General features: G+C 42.5%; 1 protein-coding gene across 1 annotated transcript in view; it reads left to right on the top strand.

Annotated features, from left to right (window-relative positions):
* LOC309706328 (nuclear receptor coactivator 3-like) overlaps positions 1-18,552 on the top strand; it is a 35,661-nt gene that overhangs the window by 15,483 nt on the left and 1,626 nt on the right. The window contains exons 2-22 of the mRNA XM_082532735.1: positions 5,583-5,650; positions 7,557-7,661; positions 7,929-8,089; positions 9,348-9,448; positions 9,684-9,858; positions 9,997-10,188; positions 10,779-10,865; positions 12,355-12,498; positions 12,911-13,058; positions 13,151-13,704; positions 14,316-15,283; positions 15,400-15,517; positions 15,628-15,864; positions 16,074-16,286; positions 16,426-16,543; positions 16,682-16,847; positions 16,970-17,326; positions 17,480-17,575; positions 17,679-17,901; positions 17,991-18,183; positions 18,308-18,503. Coding sequence (XP_082388861.1) covers positions 7,576-7,661; positions 7,929-8,089; positions 9,348-9,448; positions 9,684-9,858; positions 9,997-10,188; positions 10,779-10,865; positions 12,355-12,498; positions 12,911-13,058; positions 13,151-13,704; positions 14,316-15,283; positions 15,400-15,517; positions 15,628-15,864; positions 16,074-16,286; positions 16,426-16,543; positions 16,682-16,847; positions 16,970-17,326; positions 17,480-17,575; positions 17,679-17,901; positions 17,991-18,183; positions 18,308-18,503 — 4,533 coding nt within the window. The 5' untranslated portion in view covers positions 5,583-5,650; positions 7,557-7,575. The remainder of the gene's footprint in view (positions 1-5,582; positions 5,651-7,556; positions 7,662-7,928; positions 8,090-9,347; positions 9,449-9,683; positions 9,859-9,996; positions 10,189-10,778; positions 10,866-12,354; positions 12,499-12,910; positions 13,059-13,150; positions 13,705-14,315; positions 15,284-15,399; positions 15,518-15,627; positions 15,865-16,073; positions 16,287-16,425; positions 16,544-16,681; positions 16,848-16,969; positions 17,327-17,479; positions 17,576-17,678; positions 17,902-17,990; positions 18,184-18,307; positions 18,504-18,552) is intronic.

Consider the following 18,552-nt stretch of genomic DNA (forward strand, 5'->3'; position numbering starts at 1 on the left):
CATTCACTTTCAACAAAACAATAAAGTTCCTGATAAACTCACCTCTTAACATTAGCTAGACTGCACAGTTGTGTAACTTTTCAATAACTCTAGTAACTGAGGTTGCTAAAGTTACTTAACTGATACTTGTTTGTAAGACCAGCACACAAAGGTCAGGAGCAATTCTGACTTCTCATCATTGTGTATTTACCTCAGTACCAGAGTTTTAGCCAGGTAAAATATGACACAGAGGATGTTTGAATAATTGTTTTATAGCACATAACAGGGAGTGTTTGCAATGGTGCTGTGTAGTTTAGAAGATGTGAGGATGCAAAATTCTGCTCATGGAGCTGGTACCTGTCATTGATTTGGACATTCAACTGTCATCTGTATCATGTTTACCTAATCTGTTTGTGGTGGAGTCATCTACATGCAAGTCTCAACAGAAAAAGTTGGATGTTCCTCAAGTAGAAATGGTATAGTTAGGTTTGGTAGTTGAGTCATTCTGCTAGTTTTAGTTTAGAAAGTAGAATTTGTTGGGCCCAAACTCTTGCATCCCACTTGTTGATTCAGTCTTGCACCAGTCATCTCGCAACTCTCTCTGGTTGCTTCTCCAAAAACACCCTGGTAGAAAATGGCTATCTGCAGCCTTCCTTACATACTGGTTCCAGTATGAGACTTGCGTAACTTGCTGTTTTGTACCACTTCGGTGTAATTTTGGCATTAACTTAAGACTTCTCAGTAGAGCAGGGCGATATGGCCAAAAATATTTATCACGATATATATTTGAAAATTTGCGATAACGATATAATTGATGCGAGACAAAATACAACTCCACAACATTACTAGCGCAAAAAGACAATCTTCCATTTATTTTCACTTAAACAGGAAGCTGGTTTTTATGTACATTAAAGCTTTATAAAAATGTAACAGTGCAAATGCAAATTCCTTGCTGAAAGTTTAACCAAAAGGCATTTCCAGTAGAAATGGGCTGACATATCCTGAGCATAACCATGTATAATATCCACTGAAGTTAAAAAGAGGTGCTTTGCAACATTAAACTGCAGTGTGCAGTACGTATTTTTCGGACCATAAGGTGCACGGGATTATAAGGCACATTAAGCGAAACAAAGCAGTCAGATAAATCAAACTTTATTAAACTCATTCTTCTTGCTTCCTCCACTTCTGTACCATTGATTCATTAATGTTGAATTCTCTGGCAGCTGCTCTATTCCCATGTTGTTGCAGTATATTAATGACTAACCTCGTATTGTGGATGGATTATCTCAGTTGTTCTCCTGACTGAAGTTTGGTCCGTTTACAGCATCCTGCCATGCGATTTCATTTGTCTCTAACTATCAGGAACCTTAACGTTAACTTTTATAAATGGAAAAGTGTTAGTGTTCGTCCTCCAGCTTCACTGTTTATGTTATGCTAACATAGCTGTGTCGCTAGCGATCAGGTAGCACATCATTATATACCAGCTAGCCCAACTTCAGTAACCCTACAAACGTCACTGCTGTTTAGTTTCCCGTCTTCATTTATGTTGGACGTGATAGCAGAGCTGTACGTTTGAATCTTTTCAGAAATCTCAGTCAGAACATGCAATATCATGCTTAGGTAACTAGCGAGCTAACTTCCGCTAGCTTCCTGCTAACTTCTAACTCCATTAAATGTAATACATTTTGTTTTCATGGATGCCTGGAAGTTAAACTTCATAGTTACACCTGGTAAAGCAGCAATGCTGATCGTTTTATTAAAGATGAAAGAATTGAGACAGTTTTTTAACTCTCAGTGATGCTGCAGTGTTCGTTTGACCTGAAGATTATGGAGTTTAGGACCCAGATTACTCCCAGATTTAAGAGCATCTTAGTTCGACAAATACGACAATAACGACGGCCGCTTGCATGTTCTGCAAAAAAATGTGCTTTGTCGTGTATCTGACGGACCAACACCAAACCAGTTCCACATCACTGAAGTTGCACCATTTTTACAAACCAATTCTGGTTTATCTGTTTCACTCAACAATCGGCCATGTGCGTATGAAAACGAAGGCACTGCGCATGGGCGTTTTACTCATATTCTATCGCGATATTTCATTTTCCTATCGTTGCCTAACATTATACCGGCATTACCGTGAATGGTATAATATGGCCCAGCCCTACTTTTCAGTGCTTTTTTTTTTTTTTTTTTTTTAAATAAACTTTTTTCTGTTACCTTTTGTTACTCGTCCTACCTAAGGATCAGGTCTACAATTGTACCGTCAATGAACTAGAGCAAAAACAAAGGGATTAATGCTTAGCAAAGACTTGTGTGTGATGAAGTGTGTAGTGTTAAAACTAAACGGGTTCATTATGTCTCTACATTGTTGTTCTGTTGGTTGTGTGTGTAAACAGGTTCCTCATAATAATTAACCTGTATTTGGACAGTTGACAGACAGAGAAAAGAGGGCTGGTTTTATCTCTTTGTCTGTGTTTAATTATTGAGCTGCAGCATTAGATGAGTTGCAGCTCTGTTTTTGGGACTAATGTAATCAGTGTCCTGTGTTGGAGTATCTCATAGGCACACACTCTGGACTCAGAGTCACAGTTCACACACTTCCTGTGTGTGGCAGTGATGATTATGAGTTGGACAACTGTGTAATGATATATTTTTATTAGCATGTTTAATGTTTTATGTGTGTTTTTAATATACTCTCACCTGCCATTTCGTTAGGTGCACCTTGCTGTTACACAAACCTTTTGACTTTTTAACTGAATTAATTTTTCACTTTTTAACATGGTGCTCGTCTGTGTTTATGGACCAATCCTCATGGTTGGGAACAATACTAATTTAGGCTGTTGCTTTTAAACAATAATACGTTTACATTACATCACTACCAACTAGGGCTGCTCAATTAATCGAATTTTAATCACGATTACGATCTGGGCTTTCAACGATCATTAAAAATGACTGAGCCGATTATTAGCCCCTCCCTCATTTATCCGCGACACCTTAAAGGCCGGTCCGTGAAAATATTGTCGGGCATAAACCGTCCGTGGCGCAAAAAAGGTTGGAGACCGCTGATTAAGAGGACCCGAGGGAAGCTCGGAAAGCTAAGCAGAAGTTATTTGGAGAGGAGAGTGACTGCCGTTGGTTGAAAAGAGAGGTAAAAAAAACTTCAGTGGTGTTGCACACTATTTTATATTATTTTTTAAAGTCATTGTTAACCCTTTAGATCCGGTCAGAGCAGCACGCTCCGTTTTGTGTAACTATTTTTAAATCCCTGTAGAATCTGAACCGCGTAAGCTAGCGCAATAATTTGTTTTGCATATGAAACCAGAGGAGTTGTACTTACATCTTATGCCATCAGCTTGTCCTCGGTCACGGTTTCCTTCCACATAAAGCTTTGCAAAAATTGCATAAAAAGCCTTGCAGGAACAAAAACATAATATTCCAGAAACACGCTTTGCCGATCCGATCAGCTGTTCATAACACTTCCCACAGTGAAACAGACGTCAGCGCGAACTGTCACATATCCGCCATTTCCAGGCGGAAACCTGAAGTGACGTCATTTTTGCGGAAATGTAGTTTTTTTTTACTTGTAGGCCTTAAAAACCTCTACTGGTCATGTTTGACTTTTCTGAATAGTTTCTGGGATGCTTGCACTGCTGGAAATAGTTTATTTTGATGCACATGCTGTTTTCTTTGCAAATTTGCATCATGGGATTGTTTTTTTGTTTTTTTTGTTTTTCCTGCAGTATATAAAAATTGGTGTATCTCCAAAATAAAACTATGAAGACACTCAAAATAAATTTCCTGTTGTTGTAAACTATTTTTTGCAACTTTTTTGTATTTAAAGTTTTGAGGGATAAACCTCTTAAATTTCTCCAAGTAGAAATGTATGTAAAAAAAAACAAAACAAAAGCGATTTTCAATTTTTTTGTAGTTTATTGCACTTTTTTGCAATTAATGTAGTTACTATGGACTTAATGCATACATATTATTAAAATATGGGCTATAACAGTTATTTAGCAACTTGAAATGCTCCCACAAATGGCACTACAACATGTAAAAAAATAATATAAGCTCTGGCGGACTTGGTTCTATGGTAGGTCTTAAAGGGTTAAATAAATATCGTCAAATAATCGCGATCTCAATTTCAGTGAAAATAATCGTGATTATCATTTTTGCCATAATCGAGCAGCCCTACTACCAACCTGAGCTGTTGAACCAGTTTCTTGTCCTTAGCTGCTAAGAGTGTCACCCGATGTGCTCTTCTTCTGCTGTAGTCCATCTGCTTCCAGGTTCAGTGTTTTGTTTGTTCGGAGATGCTCTTCTGATTACCTTGATTACAAGAATTGGTTACCTTTGTTACCGTGCCTTCTTGTCCATTTGAAGCTGTCTGATTATTCCCCTCTTACCTCTGGTGTCAACAAGGCATTTTCTCTGCCACTCACTCATAGTGTTTGTTTCAGATTTTCTCTGTAAGCTTTAGAGATGGTTGTGAAAGGAAAAAAAATATCCCAGTATATTAGGAGTTTCTGAAATATTCAGACCAACCCATCTGGCAGCAACAACACCACGTTCAAAATCTGTTAAATCGCCTTTGTTTGCCATCATGCTGAGTTTGAGCTACAGCAGGTCTTCTTGCCCATGCATGCACACACTTACAAGTGATTGGCTCAGTATAACTTTGTATAAATGAGCAGTTGAACATGGTAACTAATAAAATGGATTTATTTTTATTTTGACCTTAGATTTTTTTTTTTATATCAAACTTTATCACAGGAAGAATTTGTGTTTACTCTGTGTGGCTATTCTTAGATTTCAGCATGGGAAAAACACTATCTCACAGGCTTTTCTTTGACAGAGGATGATGCAGTGATTTAGGCAGGAGCTTGTACACTTGCTGAACACAAGGCACTCTAAATATTAGGATTGGGAATCTGACAGATCCCTTGTGACCAGAAGGATACTTGATTAGCAAAAAAAGAAAATAAAAAGATAACATATCTGAATCTGATATTGTAATTGCTCTATGGGAAAAACTATTAAGTTGGTGACTAGAAAGATCACGAGATTCATTTCTGCAGAGTTTCCTTAATAAGAAAACCAAAAAAACACCACACTGACTGAGATAACTTTACTGGCTGCCATAGATGGTAAAGGTCTTTAAGCATTTTAGTAAATGCAGCTGGAATTTTCTGACCTTTTGTCAGATATAGAAGAAGGATTTCCATGCTGTGTTTTCTCCTAATGCTCAATTAGATTAGTTTTGGAAACCCTCGGATGCCAGACAACAATCAGACAAAATGTGAGTAAAAACCAGGACGACAGGGAACTGACGAACAGAATATGTAAATATGGTGGATAAGTGGCCACGTTTCCTGGAAAGGGAAGTGATGACGCAGTGGAACAGGCCGAGGGGGAGGGGGCAAACAGGATGCAAACTGCTGTGACTTCCTGTGCATTTTTAGAATTGAGTCTTTCCCATGAAATTCTATGAACGAAAAACATATATAAAGCACATGTTTTAGCGTGCACAAAAGTACTAGTCATGTTGAGACTTCCAGACATTTATAGAGCGCTGTAGTTCATGACCTTTCTCTTTCTGTTTTCAGGAGATGTTGAGACATTAAAGTGACACTAGACCCTGAATGGATTTTGACTGGGGCTTGTACTGGCTAAGGTGAGCATGCAGTAACAAAACACAGAAATGTATTCACTCCATCAAATAACAATTAGGACCATTTTACTTTGAAATATAAAATGTTTTTATTATTTACTGTGCCCATGTACCTGATGGTAGGTGCAACATCTCATCTTGTTCCTGAGCAACTTTCACACTGTTAGATGAAGCTGATTCAGGTCAGTGGCACACTGCCAGGCCTGTTGAGAGACATCTGTGGTTTTGGTGGGCTGCTGCTAAAAGTTTCTCTTTTACTGCTCTGCTGCCATCTACTCAACTTGTGTCTGTTTTCAGTCATGTTAAACGTTTAGCTGGTTTAAATGTCAAAAACACACAAACTTAAAAACAACAGTAAATTTGAGTTACAGTTGTCAAAATCAAATGAGAGCATTCTTGTTTTGTGTAAGATCATATTACCTTTCTTTTTTTTTTTTCTTCTTTCTTTTCTTTTTTTTGCATTACCATGTTGGAACGTGTTTACGTTTACTCTGGTTTTCAGTAAGGTTTCCCTGTAGTACAGTCCTGGTATTCATACCCTGTCCTCCAAAAGACTTCCAGCAGCCTACAGCTCTGCTGTTTGTCCGGTCAGGATGTGAGGCTGACTGAGGGCTGATGTCATCTTTCTATGCTGCTGCAGAGGTGAGCCTTAGGACAGAAATCAGAAAGGAAGGAAGAAAGAGAGGAGGGAGGGGAGCAAGAGTCACAGCCGGAGCACGACAGGCAGATTTAGAGAGGGGTGCTGAAAGGTAGACAGACAAGAAGCATGCGATGCAGATTTACTGCACAAAGTGTGTGTCTGAGACCTGGTGCTCTTCTAGTAGTAATAGTGTTGGTGGGTGACTGGGCTGCATGTCCTAGCCTGCAGTTGCAGAGCAGGAGTTGCATAATGACTCCCATCCGTTTTACACTTTTCTTCTTTGGAATGAGTTTGTGTGTGTGCGTGCGCACAGAAGCAGACACAAAGTCCAGGATAGGGTTGTAGTCGAACAGTCTGGTAGTGCAGCTCAGAAGTTTTTGGGTGGGAATAGGAAGGAGCAGTGACCTTAGATGTTGGCTACAGGGGTTTCCTCTCATGAACTCTGAGAGGTCAGACAGAGGCTAGTGCCAGAGCAAGAAAACAAGGACACGATCCCTTGCTCGGCACAACTACCGAAAGGGAAAAATACAAGGGAGGTGTTGTCTTAGGATGATACAGGGGGGACTGAACGTAAAATCTATTGGAAGAAAGAACGGATATAGCTTAGCATTAACCGTGCACAGTAAAGAGAATACAGCGTATTCAAATGACTAAAAGTTGCAGAGCCTCGCCTGGATTGTTTCAAGGCTCCACAAGCCTGAACAGTGTGCAATATTTTTCTTTTTTCTTTTTTTGGCTTGTGCAGCCCCAGGCAGTTAAACAAATAGACGAGCTGGTGAATATGCGCCTTTCTGGGACAGTAGCTTCTAGCACTCTTAAACACTGTGCCCCGACATGCCTGAGCATGCAAGTGCACTGGAAATGGTTTGTATAGTATACTTGTGTTGCCGCTGCTAGCAGAAGGGTATCATTCTAGCGGGCAGGCTGGCTGAACGCGGGATGACCCATCTCCCCTGAGGCTCCAAATCACTACATCATCATCAGTTGCTCCTTGCAGTGGAACAGATGAGATTTCACTCCCATCAAACACAGTGCAGAAACCAAGGCTGCTCAGATAACTGGATAGTCTGCCCTTATAAATCTATACTGATCTAAATTCTTCTGTTCCCCCAGAAGTCTCTTCATCTGCACTCACTTCTGAGTGGACTTTGCAAAAAAACACAAAACATTTTAATGGTCTTTTAGATTGCAACACATACCACTCTCAGGTCATTCTGTCTGATCATACCACGTTATGTATATATGCAATGCACCGATTTGCGCTTTCAGGTGCTGATGTGTGCTGAAGATGAGTGGCGTCGGAGACAACTCGTTGGATCCCCTGTGCTCCGACCGTAAGCGTAAACTGTCCACCTGTGACACTCCAAGCTTAGGGTAAGTGCTCTAACTTGTGCTGAGTATATTTAATGCATCAGTCCACTTTGTCCGTCGCTGTTTTTATTTAAATGCCAGCATGATGCATGAGTGTGTGTGATGTCGCTGTCTTCCTCCTGACCACATCCCTGGTTCAAGCATATGTTGCTGCTAACTGAATATCTGAAGCATCTGAGCCCTGTATGGCCGTATGGCCTGCATACGGATGGGGCATGGGGAGGTGAGGTTGTCATGGCAACATATCTAATCCCTTTGGTGCCTCAGCAGGTGTGACAAGCGTCGGAGGGAACAGGAGAGCAAGTACATCGAGGAGCTGGCTGAGCTCATCTCTGCCAACCTCTCCAACATTGACAGCTTCAACGTCAAGCCTGACAAATGTGCCATCCTGAAGGAGACAGTGAGGCAGATCAGACAAATCAAGGAGCAAGGTACCACCTCCATGTTCAGATTACATCTTTGTGATTAAAACAAAGGATCATTTTATTTTTGAATTTGTGTATGGAAAGTAAACCGTGGAGAAAGTAAGGATTGTCAAGTACGCTGCTGCAGGACAGATGATGCCAGTGATAAAGTAGTGTGTTTGGTTCATGGCCAGGCCACTTCAGACTGACAGCCAGTTTGGCTGTTTGTATCGCTGGGGGTAAATGAGCACCAGTAATTGAGACCAATCCTTGGTGGTCATGGCTCAAGGCTGTAAGTGACAGTGTGTATCTGTTAGTGCCAAACCCTGTTTCTCTCTGGGAGACTAATGCTACTGGAGACTCAGAAATCAGACCTTATAGAGAGCCACTCCTATCTCAAAGCTTTTTTTTTTTTTTTTTTTTTAACCATTTTTGCAGATTTTACACAATTAAATACACAGAAGTGAATAACTTCCTCCAAATGTTTTTAGCCTGGTTGCGATTACATCTGTTAGGATAAGTGGGTAAAGAAGAAAGCGAGCAATCATATTGGAATGTACCCAGAGGGTCACAGCTGGCTACTGTGGGTCCTGGCGTTGTGCAGCCAGGTTACCATAGATACAGGATAAGAATGATGGAGGGGCCTCTCCGTTTTTCTTCTCTTTTCTGACTGTTGTTTATTTAACACACCTTTCCCCACCCCAACCCTTGTTTACATGTCTTCGTCTTTAGGGTCAGTTTCCTTGTTTTGTTATGTTTTCTTTTTCATTTAGGTCAGCAACTGCTGTCTCATCTCTTCTTGTACAGCTACTGAAAGTTTGAAATAGCATTAAATCCAGTGGCATACAGTTTCACATCTTGCTTGTGTTCCAAGTGACCCAGCTATATAGAGTGGTATCTAACAAAGCCTCAGACACATGCTGATTTTAAAAATAGAAAGGCATGCCAACCATGCAGTCATGACTTGTGCTGCCATCTGGTGGCCAGAAAACATATTTATTATACTGTGGGTAATTATACAGACTGATATGTTTTAAGTTGGGGTTTGTTTTGTTGTTGTTGTTGTTGTTGTTGTTTTGTCTTTTGTAATTTTAGATTATGCCTCAGTATTATGTACAAAAACAAAGTAAAAGTTGGGGAAAATATACAGGTCATGCACCAAGTTGTCCCAAGAATTCAAACTAATCTTGTTGATTTACACAGTGGAAGTTATTTTCAACAGAACTGTAACATTATTATCATTATTATCGTTACCAACAGTGCAGTGTGCCTCATTTGTTTTCAGGAAAGAGTTCTTGCAGTGATGACGATGTTCAGAAGGCGGATGTTTCCTCCACTGGTCAAGGGGTCATTGACAAGGACCATCTGGGGCCACTGCTCCTACAGGTCAGTTTGGGGACAATCACTCGGGGGCAAAAGAGTAACACCAATTAGCTCCCCCTCCATATGTTGGATCTGTGTTTTGGTGACATTGCTGACATGTAGCTGATAAAAATGTCTCAGCTGGTTTCTTTTTAGACGGACAAAGCAGTAATAATTTAAAAAAAAAAAACTAATGCTATTTACATTGACGGGCCTTCACTCCATTTGGCTCTCCTTTCTTCTGCCCTTGCTCTTTTAGGCCTTGGACGGCTTTCTCTTTGTGGTTAACCGGGAGGGCAGCATTGTATTTGTATCGGACAATGTGACCCAGTACCTGCAGTACAAGCAGGAGGAGCTGATCAACACCAGCGTGTACAATATCATCCATGACGAGGACCGAGAGGAGTTTCACAAGAATCTCCCCAAGTCTAATGGTGAGACACGAGTGTTTATTATGTTTGTGCAAACACATTTAAGATGCATAAAACATAACAACACACACATAAATGGTGGATCACTTGCACACGTGGTTAAAGAGTCTGCATCTTTTTTTTTTTTTTTTTGCATCACAGCACCCAATGGAGCATCGTGGGGTGGAGAGGCACCTCGTCAGAAGAGCCACACGTTCAACTGTCGCATGCTGGTCAGCTATGTTCACAGTCAGACTCATGGACTGCCAGAAGAAAGAGCGGGAGGCCAACGCTATGAGACGATGCAGTGTTTTGCTCTCACTCAGCCCCGGGCCATGATGGAGGAGGGAGATGGCAAGTCATTGTTTATAAGCTTGTTTTGTTTTTTTTAGTGTTAGAGCCACATTAAGAAAATAAATAATAATTAGTGTCCATTTTTAGACTAAAGTCAAAATTTCGAGCTTATACTCGAATTATCATTTTGGTAAAAAGTCGAAATTTGAAGAGTACAGTTGTTATTTCAAGCCAAACAATTGCCACAGCTCCTATACTCTCTACAAATTGCATTGTGTAGATGAGTTAGTGAAACTATTTGATCAGCTCTCTTATTGTGTCTTATTGCACAAGGGTGTAACCATCGGTATCTTTCCATCTGTCTACTGCCAGACATGTCAAGTTTGTGTGGGTTATTCTTTTTCCCTTCTGACCACATGCAGCTTTCTGCACCATCTTTAACATCCTTATGTTTATACTCATTCGTACCATACTTTTATGTTTAAAATTTGTGGTTTAAAACCAGATGTACTTTCATTACCTTTTGCCTTATTTGGCTTCCTCTTAAATATTCCAAATAGTTCTGTATCCATAAACAAAATAGTAACTGTCCCGTTCTGCCTCCACTGTAGTTACATGAGGATTTAACATGGCGCTGTCTCTTTCCTCAGATTTGCAGTCATGTATGATATGTGTGGCACGACGCATCACTGCAGTAGAGCGGACAGAGAGGTTTAGCACTCGTCATGAACTGTCTGGTAAGTGTTTGCTGTATGACATGTAATGGAGACACCTGAGAATTTAAAAAATAATAATAATAAAAATTAAGTACATTTGGGGGAAAAATGCATTTTAACCAGCTACAGCGACAAGGCTTATATTATTTTTCATACTGTGAGTTTCTCTGTGTTTGTCTGTGTGTCATGGTGGAACACATACTGGAGCAAGACGTAACACAAAGCCCGCTCGGACACTTTTGCAGCTCTTGTTTGTGCAATAGCATTGCAGTCACGCACGGTATACTCGCAAAGCTTGTGTGTAGCTAAAAATAAAGCATAGTTGTTATTGTTTTTCACATAGTGAGTCTGTCTCTGTGCGAGTGTAATTTTGGCTAAATTTGGCTTTGGAGACCCAGACTGCAGCAGGAATTACCACAATCTCTGAATATGTCTGTCTGTGGACAGATTTAGTCAACAGGAGACTGTCACAGCCGTAAAACAGACACACACTCTACTGCTTCAGTTAGTTGACATCAAAGTGATTGTGATCTGATGACATCTTATTTAATGTTTTTTGGTTTGGGTTCTGTTTTTTTGTTGCTTTTGTGTTGTTTCATTTTTTTAAAATAGAAGTATATTGAAGCTCTACAGCAAACAGGAATTACAAAAGTTTTTGTGTGTGTGTGTGTCATGCACTATTCTTTCATGATTTCTGGCAATATAAGGCACGTGAAGAATTGGTCAGTTCAAGCTTTACGGTGCTAGAAACATCCATGGATTTGGATTTCCTTGGATTTGATAGCAACAAACAGTTGCTGCAGATGTGTCAGCTGCACATCAATGTTGTGACTCTCCTGTTTCACCACATCCCAAAGATGCTCCGTTGGGCTGAGATCTGGGGACTGTGAAGGTCATATGAGTACAGTGACCTTCTTGTCATGTTCAAGAAACCACTTTGGGATGATTTGAACTTTGTGACATGGCACATGCTGGAAGCAGCCATCAGAATACGGGTACGCTGTGGTCATAAAAGGATAGACTATTTCAGGCCATTCTCTGTAAACTCTAGAGATAGTTGTGTGGGAAAATCCCAGTAAAACATCAGTTTCTAAATTACTCAGACCAGGCCATCTAGCACCCACAACCATGTTGCATTCAGAGTCACTCAATCGACCTTTCTTCTCCATTCTGATGCTTGGTTTGAACTTCAGCAAGTTGTTTTGACCATATCCAAATGTCTAACGAGTTTACATGGACAATGCAATGAGTTCATTGTGACTGGCTGTTTAGCTGTACAATACAGTGTCCGTGTTTTGTTAAGCACAGCAGCTGTGCATAACACAATTATTTTAAATTTAATGAATATTATAAATTATGTAGGTGGTGCTACAGAATAAATCCACCCATGTCACAAATATGAACAGTTAGGCAGTGTTATTTAGAAATGTCTGTATTATATACACATGGACTAAACCGAAAGCTTCTTTCTCCTCAACACCACCAGCTCACTTGGGATTTTCTGTTGTAGGTAAACTGATTGAAATTGAACAGCAGAACTCTCTTCACACGACCATGCGCCCAGGGTGGGAAGACCTGGTTAGACGCTGCTTGCAGATGTTCATCCATCGAAGTGAGGGACAGCCGTGGTCCTTCAAACGCCACTACCAAGATGGTATGCATTTCTGATTCTCCATTACTATATATGTGTGCAGTAACATCTTTTGTTTGGTTGCTCTTAGGCATGTCATCTTATTACAATCTTTGTTTTGTAGGTTAAGGCTCCTTGTACATACATAAGAGGGTAACAACACTAATAACAATCTTACTCTAGCAAAAGACATGAGCTATGTAGCTAAACTTTCTGGGGTGTATAGTTATTGACCATGCAGGGTGCCTTGGTTATAGTAAACAGTGAATGATCTCTATGCTGACTTTATAATATTAAAGGTCTTGCTGAAGAGGGGACTGTATGGCAGCTGGTTTATTACCTATGGATGTTTTAATATTCGTAGTATGTTTAGTTTTTTTTGTCAGCTATTTTGGAGGAGTGACATTATTTTCTCTCTTCTTTTTTCTTGCTCCAGCTTTCCATAATGGCCATGCGGAGACACCTCTTTACCGGTTCTCACTCTCAGATGGAACCCCTGTCACAGCTCAAACAAGAAGTGACCTCTGCAGGAATCCCAGCACAAATGAACCACACTCTTTCCTCTCCACACACCTGCTGCAAAGGTGCAAATTGTCTAATGAACAATATGATTTCATCATGTTTCATTCCTTTCTACAGCTTAATCGTTGTTCTGTTTTCATTTGTATTTTTGTAGGGAGCATAATGGTTATCGGGGGAACCGTGGTGGTGGCATGAGGCCTCAGACCATGGGTATGAACAACCCCAACCAACAGATGAACATGGGTCCAGGAGGTGGGATGGCCATGAACAGGGGCTACGGTATGACTGAGCAGGGCAACGTGCCACAAAGAGGAGTGCCGCCGTACGCTGGGGGCAACCGGATGAATCCGATGAATCAAATGAGTCCCATGCATCATTCTATGCATCAAATCAATTCCATGCATCAGATGAACAACATGGGTCATATGAATCAGATGAACTCCATACATCCAATAAATTCCCCCATGAACTCAATGAACCAAATGGGGTCCATGAATCAGATGGGCCATCATGGTATGCATCAGCAGCAACAACAGCAGCACCAGCATCAGCAGATGGCCCCGTTCCATGGACCTGGAGGTGGACCTGCAGGTGCAGGGTATGGGATGGGAATGACAAGCCCTCCCCAAGCCAGTCCAGGGATAAATTGTCCTCCGCACAACGTCGTGGGTTCCCCCAGAGTCCGAGGTAGCCCCTTCTCTCCCGGAGGTATGAGCCAACTATTCTGAAACGGCCGAATTTAAAACAAAATTGAATATAGTGGTATGAAAAAATATTTTTGTTGTTGTTGTTGTTTTGTTTTTTGTATATTTCTCACACTTGCATGTTTTAAATTAATTATTTAAAAGTAAAATTGAAAAATCAGACAAGGATAACAACACTAAATACAAAATGCAGTTTTTAAATAATGATTTCATTCATTAAAATTCAGTAAAATTGACCCAACCCTTCCTAGCCCCATGTGAAAAGTAATATTCTCCATAAATCATGAATTAACGGCGATAAACCACATTTTTTGGAAAGCTGTGTTCAGTTTCACCAGCCACACCCAGGCCTGATTACTGCCAGACCTGTTGAGTCAAGAAGTTGCTTATATAGAATGTGCCTAACAAAGTGAAACAGGCTAAAAGATTGCAAAAAGCAACACACCATGAACTGTAGGCCTCACTTGCTTCGGTTTTTAGGTTTACTTCGTTTTTCATATAGGGCCAGGAAAGAAGAAATCAGCTTGTTAACTGTACTTTAGTTATAAATAGTTAAAACTTTCTTTTTTATTTGGTGTGTGTTCAGTAGATTTACTCTGGTTGTGTCCTTTGTAGGTATGAACTCTCCCATGAGCTCCACTCATGCCGGTAACTCAGGAGGTGGAGGAGGAGCTACCACCTTCTCCAGCAACTCATTGAATGCCCTTCAAGCCATTAGTGAGGGAGTGGGCAATCCAATGCCTTCCCCACTCACTTCTCCTCCTCCTCACAAGCCCGACAGCTCCCCAAGCATCAACTCTACCAATCAAGCAGCAGGGGGACCCTGTAAAACTTCCCTCCCAGCCTACTCGGACTCCAGGAGCCCAGGAAGCTCACTGGGGACTGGTGGAGAGCAGCAATCTCAGCAGCACCCACACACCCCCACCAGTGAGGGCCCTCCTGACAAGCCAGACAGTCAGGCCAGCAGAGAGGCAAGTCTGGGTGTGGGAGAAACCAACAGACGGGTTCCCGACACAAAGTGCCACCAGAAGCTTTTGCAGCTCCTCACCTCTCCTACAGATGAGCTCCACACAGCAAGCTCCGGGCCCAGCTCCACACCTGAGAGTAAAGATGCAACAGCTGGTGTCACCAGTCCCCCCTCCTCTACGGGAGTGTCATCCTCTACAAGCGGCAATCATGCTGCTGTTTCCTCCTCTGGTAGCACAGGAAATGTAAATAACCAGTCACTGCAGGAAAAACACAAGATTCTCCACAAGCTCCTGCAGAATGGGAATACTCCTGATGAAGTGGCTCGCATCACAGCTGAGGCCACAGGAAAAAGCAGCTTGGATTCTGGGGCACCAGAGCCAGGGCCTGCCACCAGTGGAGTGGTTAGGGGGTCAGAATCAAAGCAGGAGCAGCAGAGCCCTAAGAAGGAGAAGCCCAATGCCCTCCTTCACTACCTCCTCAATAAGGATGACTCTAAAGAAGTGGGGGAGATAAAACCAAAGGATCTGGATGGGAAAGGTGCTCAGGGGCCAGGGGTCACCAGCTCTGATCACCATAGCATAGAAAGCAAGGTCAAGTTAGAGCCAGCTGATGAGGTAGGCTCAAAATCTCTCTTGCATGCATGTTCTCAAATACATCATCTTCTCAGACATCGTTTCTGATCCTTCCTGTTTTGTTTTGTTTTGTTTTTTTGTTTTTTTTCATGGTTCAGACCCTGGAGACCATTCTAGGTGTTCCCAGGAACAACCCCGGCTTCTTCCCTGACTCAGATCCCAGAGCTGGGAAGGAAACTGGAAACAAACAGGGAAATATTCCAGACAGTTTACATGGTACGTCAGTCAGTATAATCAAGTGCATCATGTGATTTGACTCAAGTGCTGAGCAGTAATACACAGAAGAGTGTGAAGGGACCTTAAACCTGGTTTTGTATTTGTTTCAGATGGAGAGAGAGCCCCCATTCTTCCAAGTCCGCGTGTTGCCTATCAAAGAGCCTTGTCCTTGGATTCCAAACCCATGAGTGGAGAGGGAGGAATGGGAGGCAGTCTGGCTACAAGAAGAAATATTTCCTCTTCCACAGTGGTCAAACAAGAGAACATGGACGTTCCAATCCGAGGAGCTGTGCCTAATGGCTATCCTGCAGGCATGAGTGTGTGTCCACCAAGAGGCAATCCTACAAGTAACTTAAGCACTTACTTCCTAAAATATCTAATATCTCCAAGTTTTCTCTTTATACCTGTTCAACAGAATAAACTGCATGAGAAATTTTTTGAGTTCTACTTACTTTAACATTTTTAGTTACAGCCACCACCTTTAGCACACAGAAGCTACTCCCTTGACTGACAACACCCAGTAATGAAACACTCTGTATATTTTCCTGTTATTCAGGAGGCATGGGCAGAGGCATGGGTATTCCTCAGCGCCCTCCCATGGCAGGGCCAGGGGAATGGGGGATGCAGAGATCCAGCGGCAGCCCTGTAGCTGGACCAGGACACCCTGGCATGGGTCGCTCTGGTCCACTGGGAGGACCCTTAATAAACCGCTCCATCAGTGCACCGGGAAACACCAGATCTATGCTGCAGCAGCAGCTCATGGATATGGGTATGTCACATGTCTCTGTTGTAGACTGAACCTAAAAAAAAAATGCCCTTAATTTGTGTGCAACATACTAACATGACTATTTAAAAGCTTTCTATTAAGTGCATTGTGAACCATACATGCATTTCTATCATGTCTCTAGGTAACAGTGATGCTAATGTAGGCATGAGACCTTTTTCTGGACACGGTCCCCCACCTCAGTCGCCCTCCTGGCCTGACTCTGCCATGGGAATGGAGAGACCACAGAATAACATAAACAGGTGAACCTTCAGCACCAATCCCACATTTATCTTCTCTTGTATTAGATGTCGAGCTGAACTCAGCAGCTAACATTATTAGACTCTGAAGGTGACATTTTGAAAACTTGTTCGTTATGGTTTTTTTGGTTTGGTGTTTAGGGACCCATTTGCACACCCCCTGGAAGAACTGTTGGGGCCTCTGCCCAATAGTGAAGGGCCAAGTGATGAACTTGTAGACCAGTTGGACTCTCTGCTCAAGGCTGCTGATGTCAGTACTCTTCAGGAGATAGACCGAGCTCTAGGCATCCCTGAAATCGTAGGCCAGGTAGGAGACACACTTAAGTCATAACTTCACTAGTGCCATTGTTAGAACCACTTTTGGCTTAACATGCACAGGAATTCTAGTAAAGTTTAGTCCACTAACAAACCAACCTCTCTGTACGCCAGGCCCAGGGACCTGATGGCCTTCAGCACAGCCAAGATCAAAGCCAGGGTCCATGCCCACCACCATCGGGGCCATTCCCAGGGCCTGATACCTCCTTAGGCATGGACCAAAAACCCATGTATGGCCAAGGCTACCCAGGCCCCCCCTCGATGGGCATGCAGCCTGGATATGGTGGCAATGCAATGCAAGGCCAGTCTCCTGGAACCTTCAGTCCCATGATGAATCAGATGGGGCAGCCAGGGGGTTTTCCTGGCATGGGGGGTATAGGCAACCCCCGCGCAAACATGCCAAGACCTCGCATGATGACTGCCAACAAGCCTCTGAGACTTCAACTACAGCAGAGACTACAAGGACAACAGGTAATCTCTCTATGACACACTTTTTTAAAGGTAGTCTTCCAGGCTTCCAACTTGTTTCTTTGAAATCTGTCTTCTTGTATGTTTGTTAAATATGGATGTGAAAAAATAGTATAAAGGAATAACAAGGTGTATTTATCTCATCTCACCCGGCAGTTTATGAACCAGGCACGACAAGCTGTAAAGATGGAAAGTACCCCTGGAGGAAACCCTGTCATACGCACAGGCATGCAACCTGGCATGGGTGGACAGGTATGTAGACAGTACTTCATCTGTAATGTAGCGTGCGTTCACTCGACACGGCAGCAAAGCTCCAACTTACCTATTTAACACTGAGCATTGTTGTTCTCTGCAGCCGGGTTTCCTGAGTGCCCAGGTGTTAGCTCAGCGCAGAGAGTTGCAGTTAAGAAGGCAGCGGATGATGATGATGATGCAGCAGCAGCAGCAAGGTCAGGGGGCAGCAGGTACCTTCAGCCCTCCTCCTAATGTCACAGCACCAACAGGCATGGATAATCCAATGGGCCCCCCCCCCATGAACCAGCCTGGACAGCAGGCTTTCAACTATGGAGGCAACTACGGTGAGTTGGCTGAGATAGAGCCAGCTGTCAGTATCCTTTGTCATATCCTCCTGAAGTTTCACACTCAACAACTGTTGCACTATTTGCAGGGATGAACCAGCAGGGGGACCCAGCCTTCATGACTCCAGGTTGCAGCCCACCAGGAAATATAATGCCAGGAAGAATGGGAGGCCCACCACAGAATGCAATGATGCCAGGAATGCAGGGAAATCCACAGGGAGGGCACTCGTACCCATCTGGAGACTTGAAAGGATGGCCGCAGGGTGGAATGCCACGTAACATGTATGCTGCATCATGCTTCCTTTAGTCATCAGTTGTTTAAGTGTTACTTAACAGAAACGTTCCTAAGCACTTCTCAAAATCAAGTTACAGAGGTAATTTACTTTTCATTTTTCTCCTTGTCTAGGTCCTATCCTCAACAGTTCCCCCAGCAGGGCAATCAGGGCCAGTTTGGACCCATGATGATGAACAACTCTATGGGGGGACCCGGGCCGGTCAGCGGGGCTGGTGCAGGACAGATGGCTCAAATGCCAGGACAGATGCAGGGTCAAATGGGAATGAACTCCATGGGGATGGGCCGAATGCCAATGGGACCTGACCAGGTGGATAATTTTAGGGTCTTACATGTGTTTCAGCTGCTGCTCGGAGGAT

The sequence above is a fragment of the Aulonocara stuartgranti genome (genome assembly GCF_965226115.1).
Source record: "Aulonocara stuartgranti genome assembly, chromosome: 5".
Lineage (NCBI taxonomy): Eukaryota > Metazoa > Chordata > Actinopteri > Cichliformes > Cichlidae > Aulonocara > Aulonocara stuartgranti.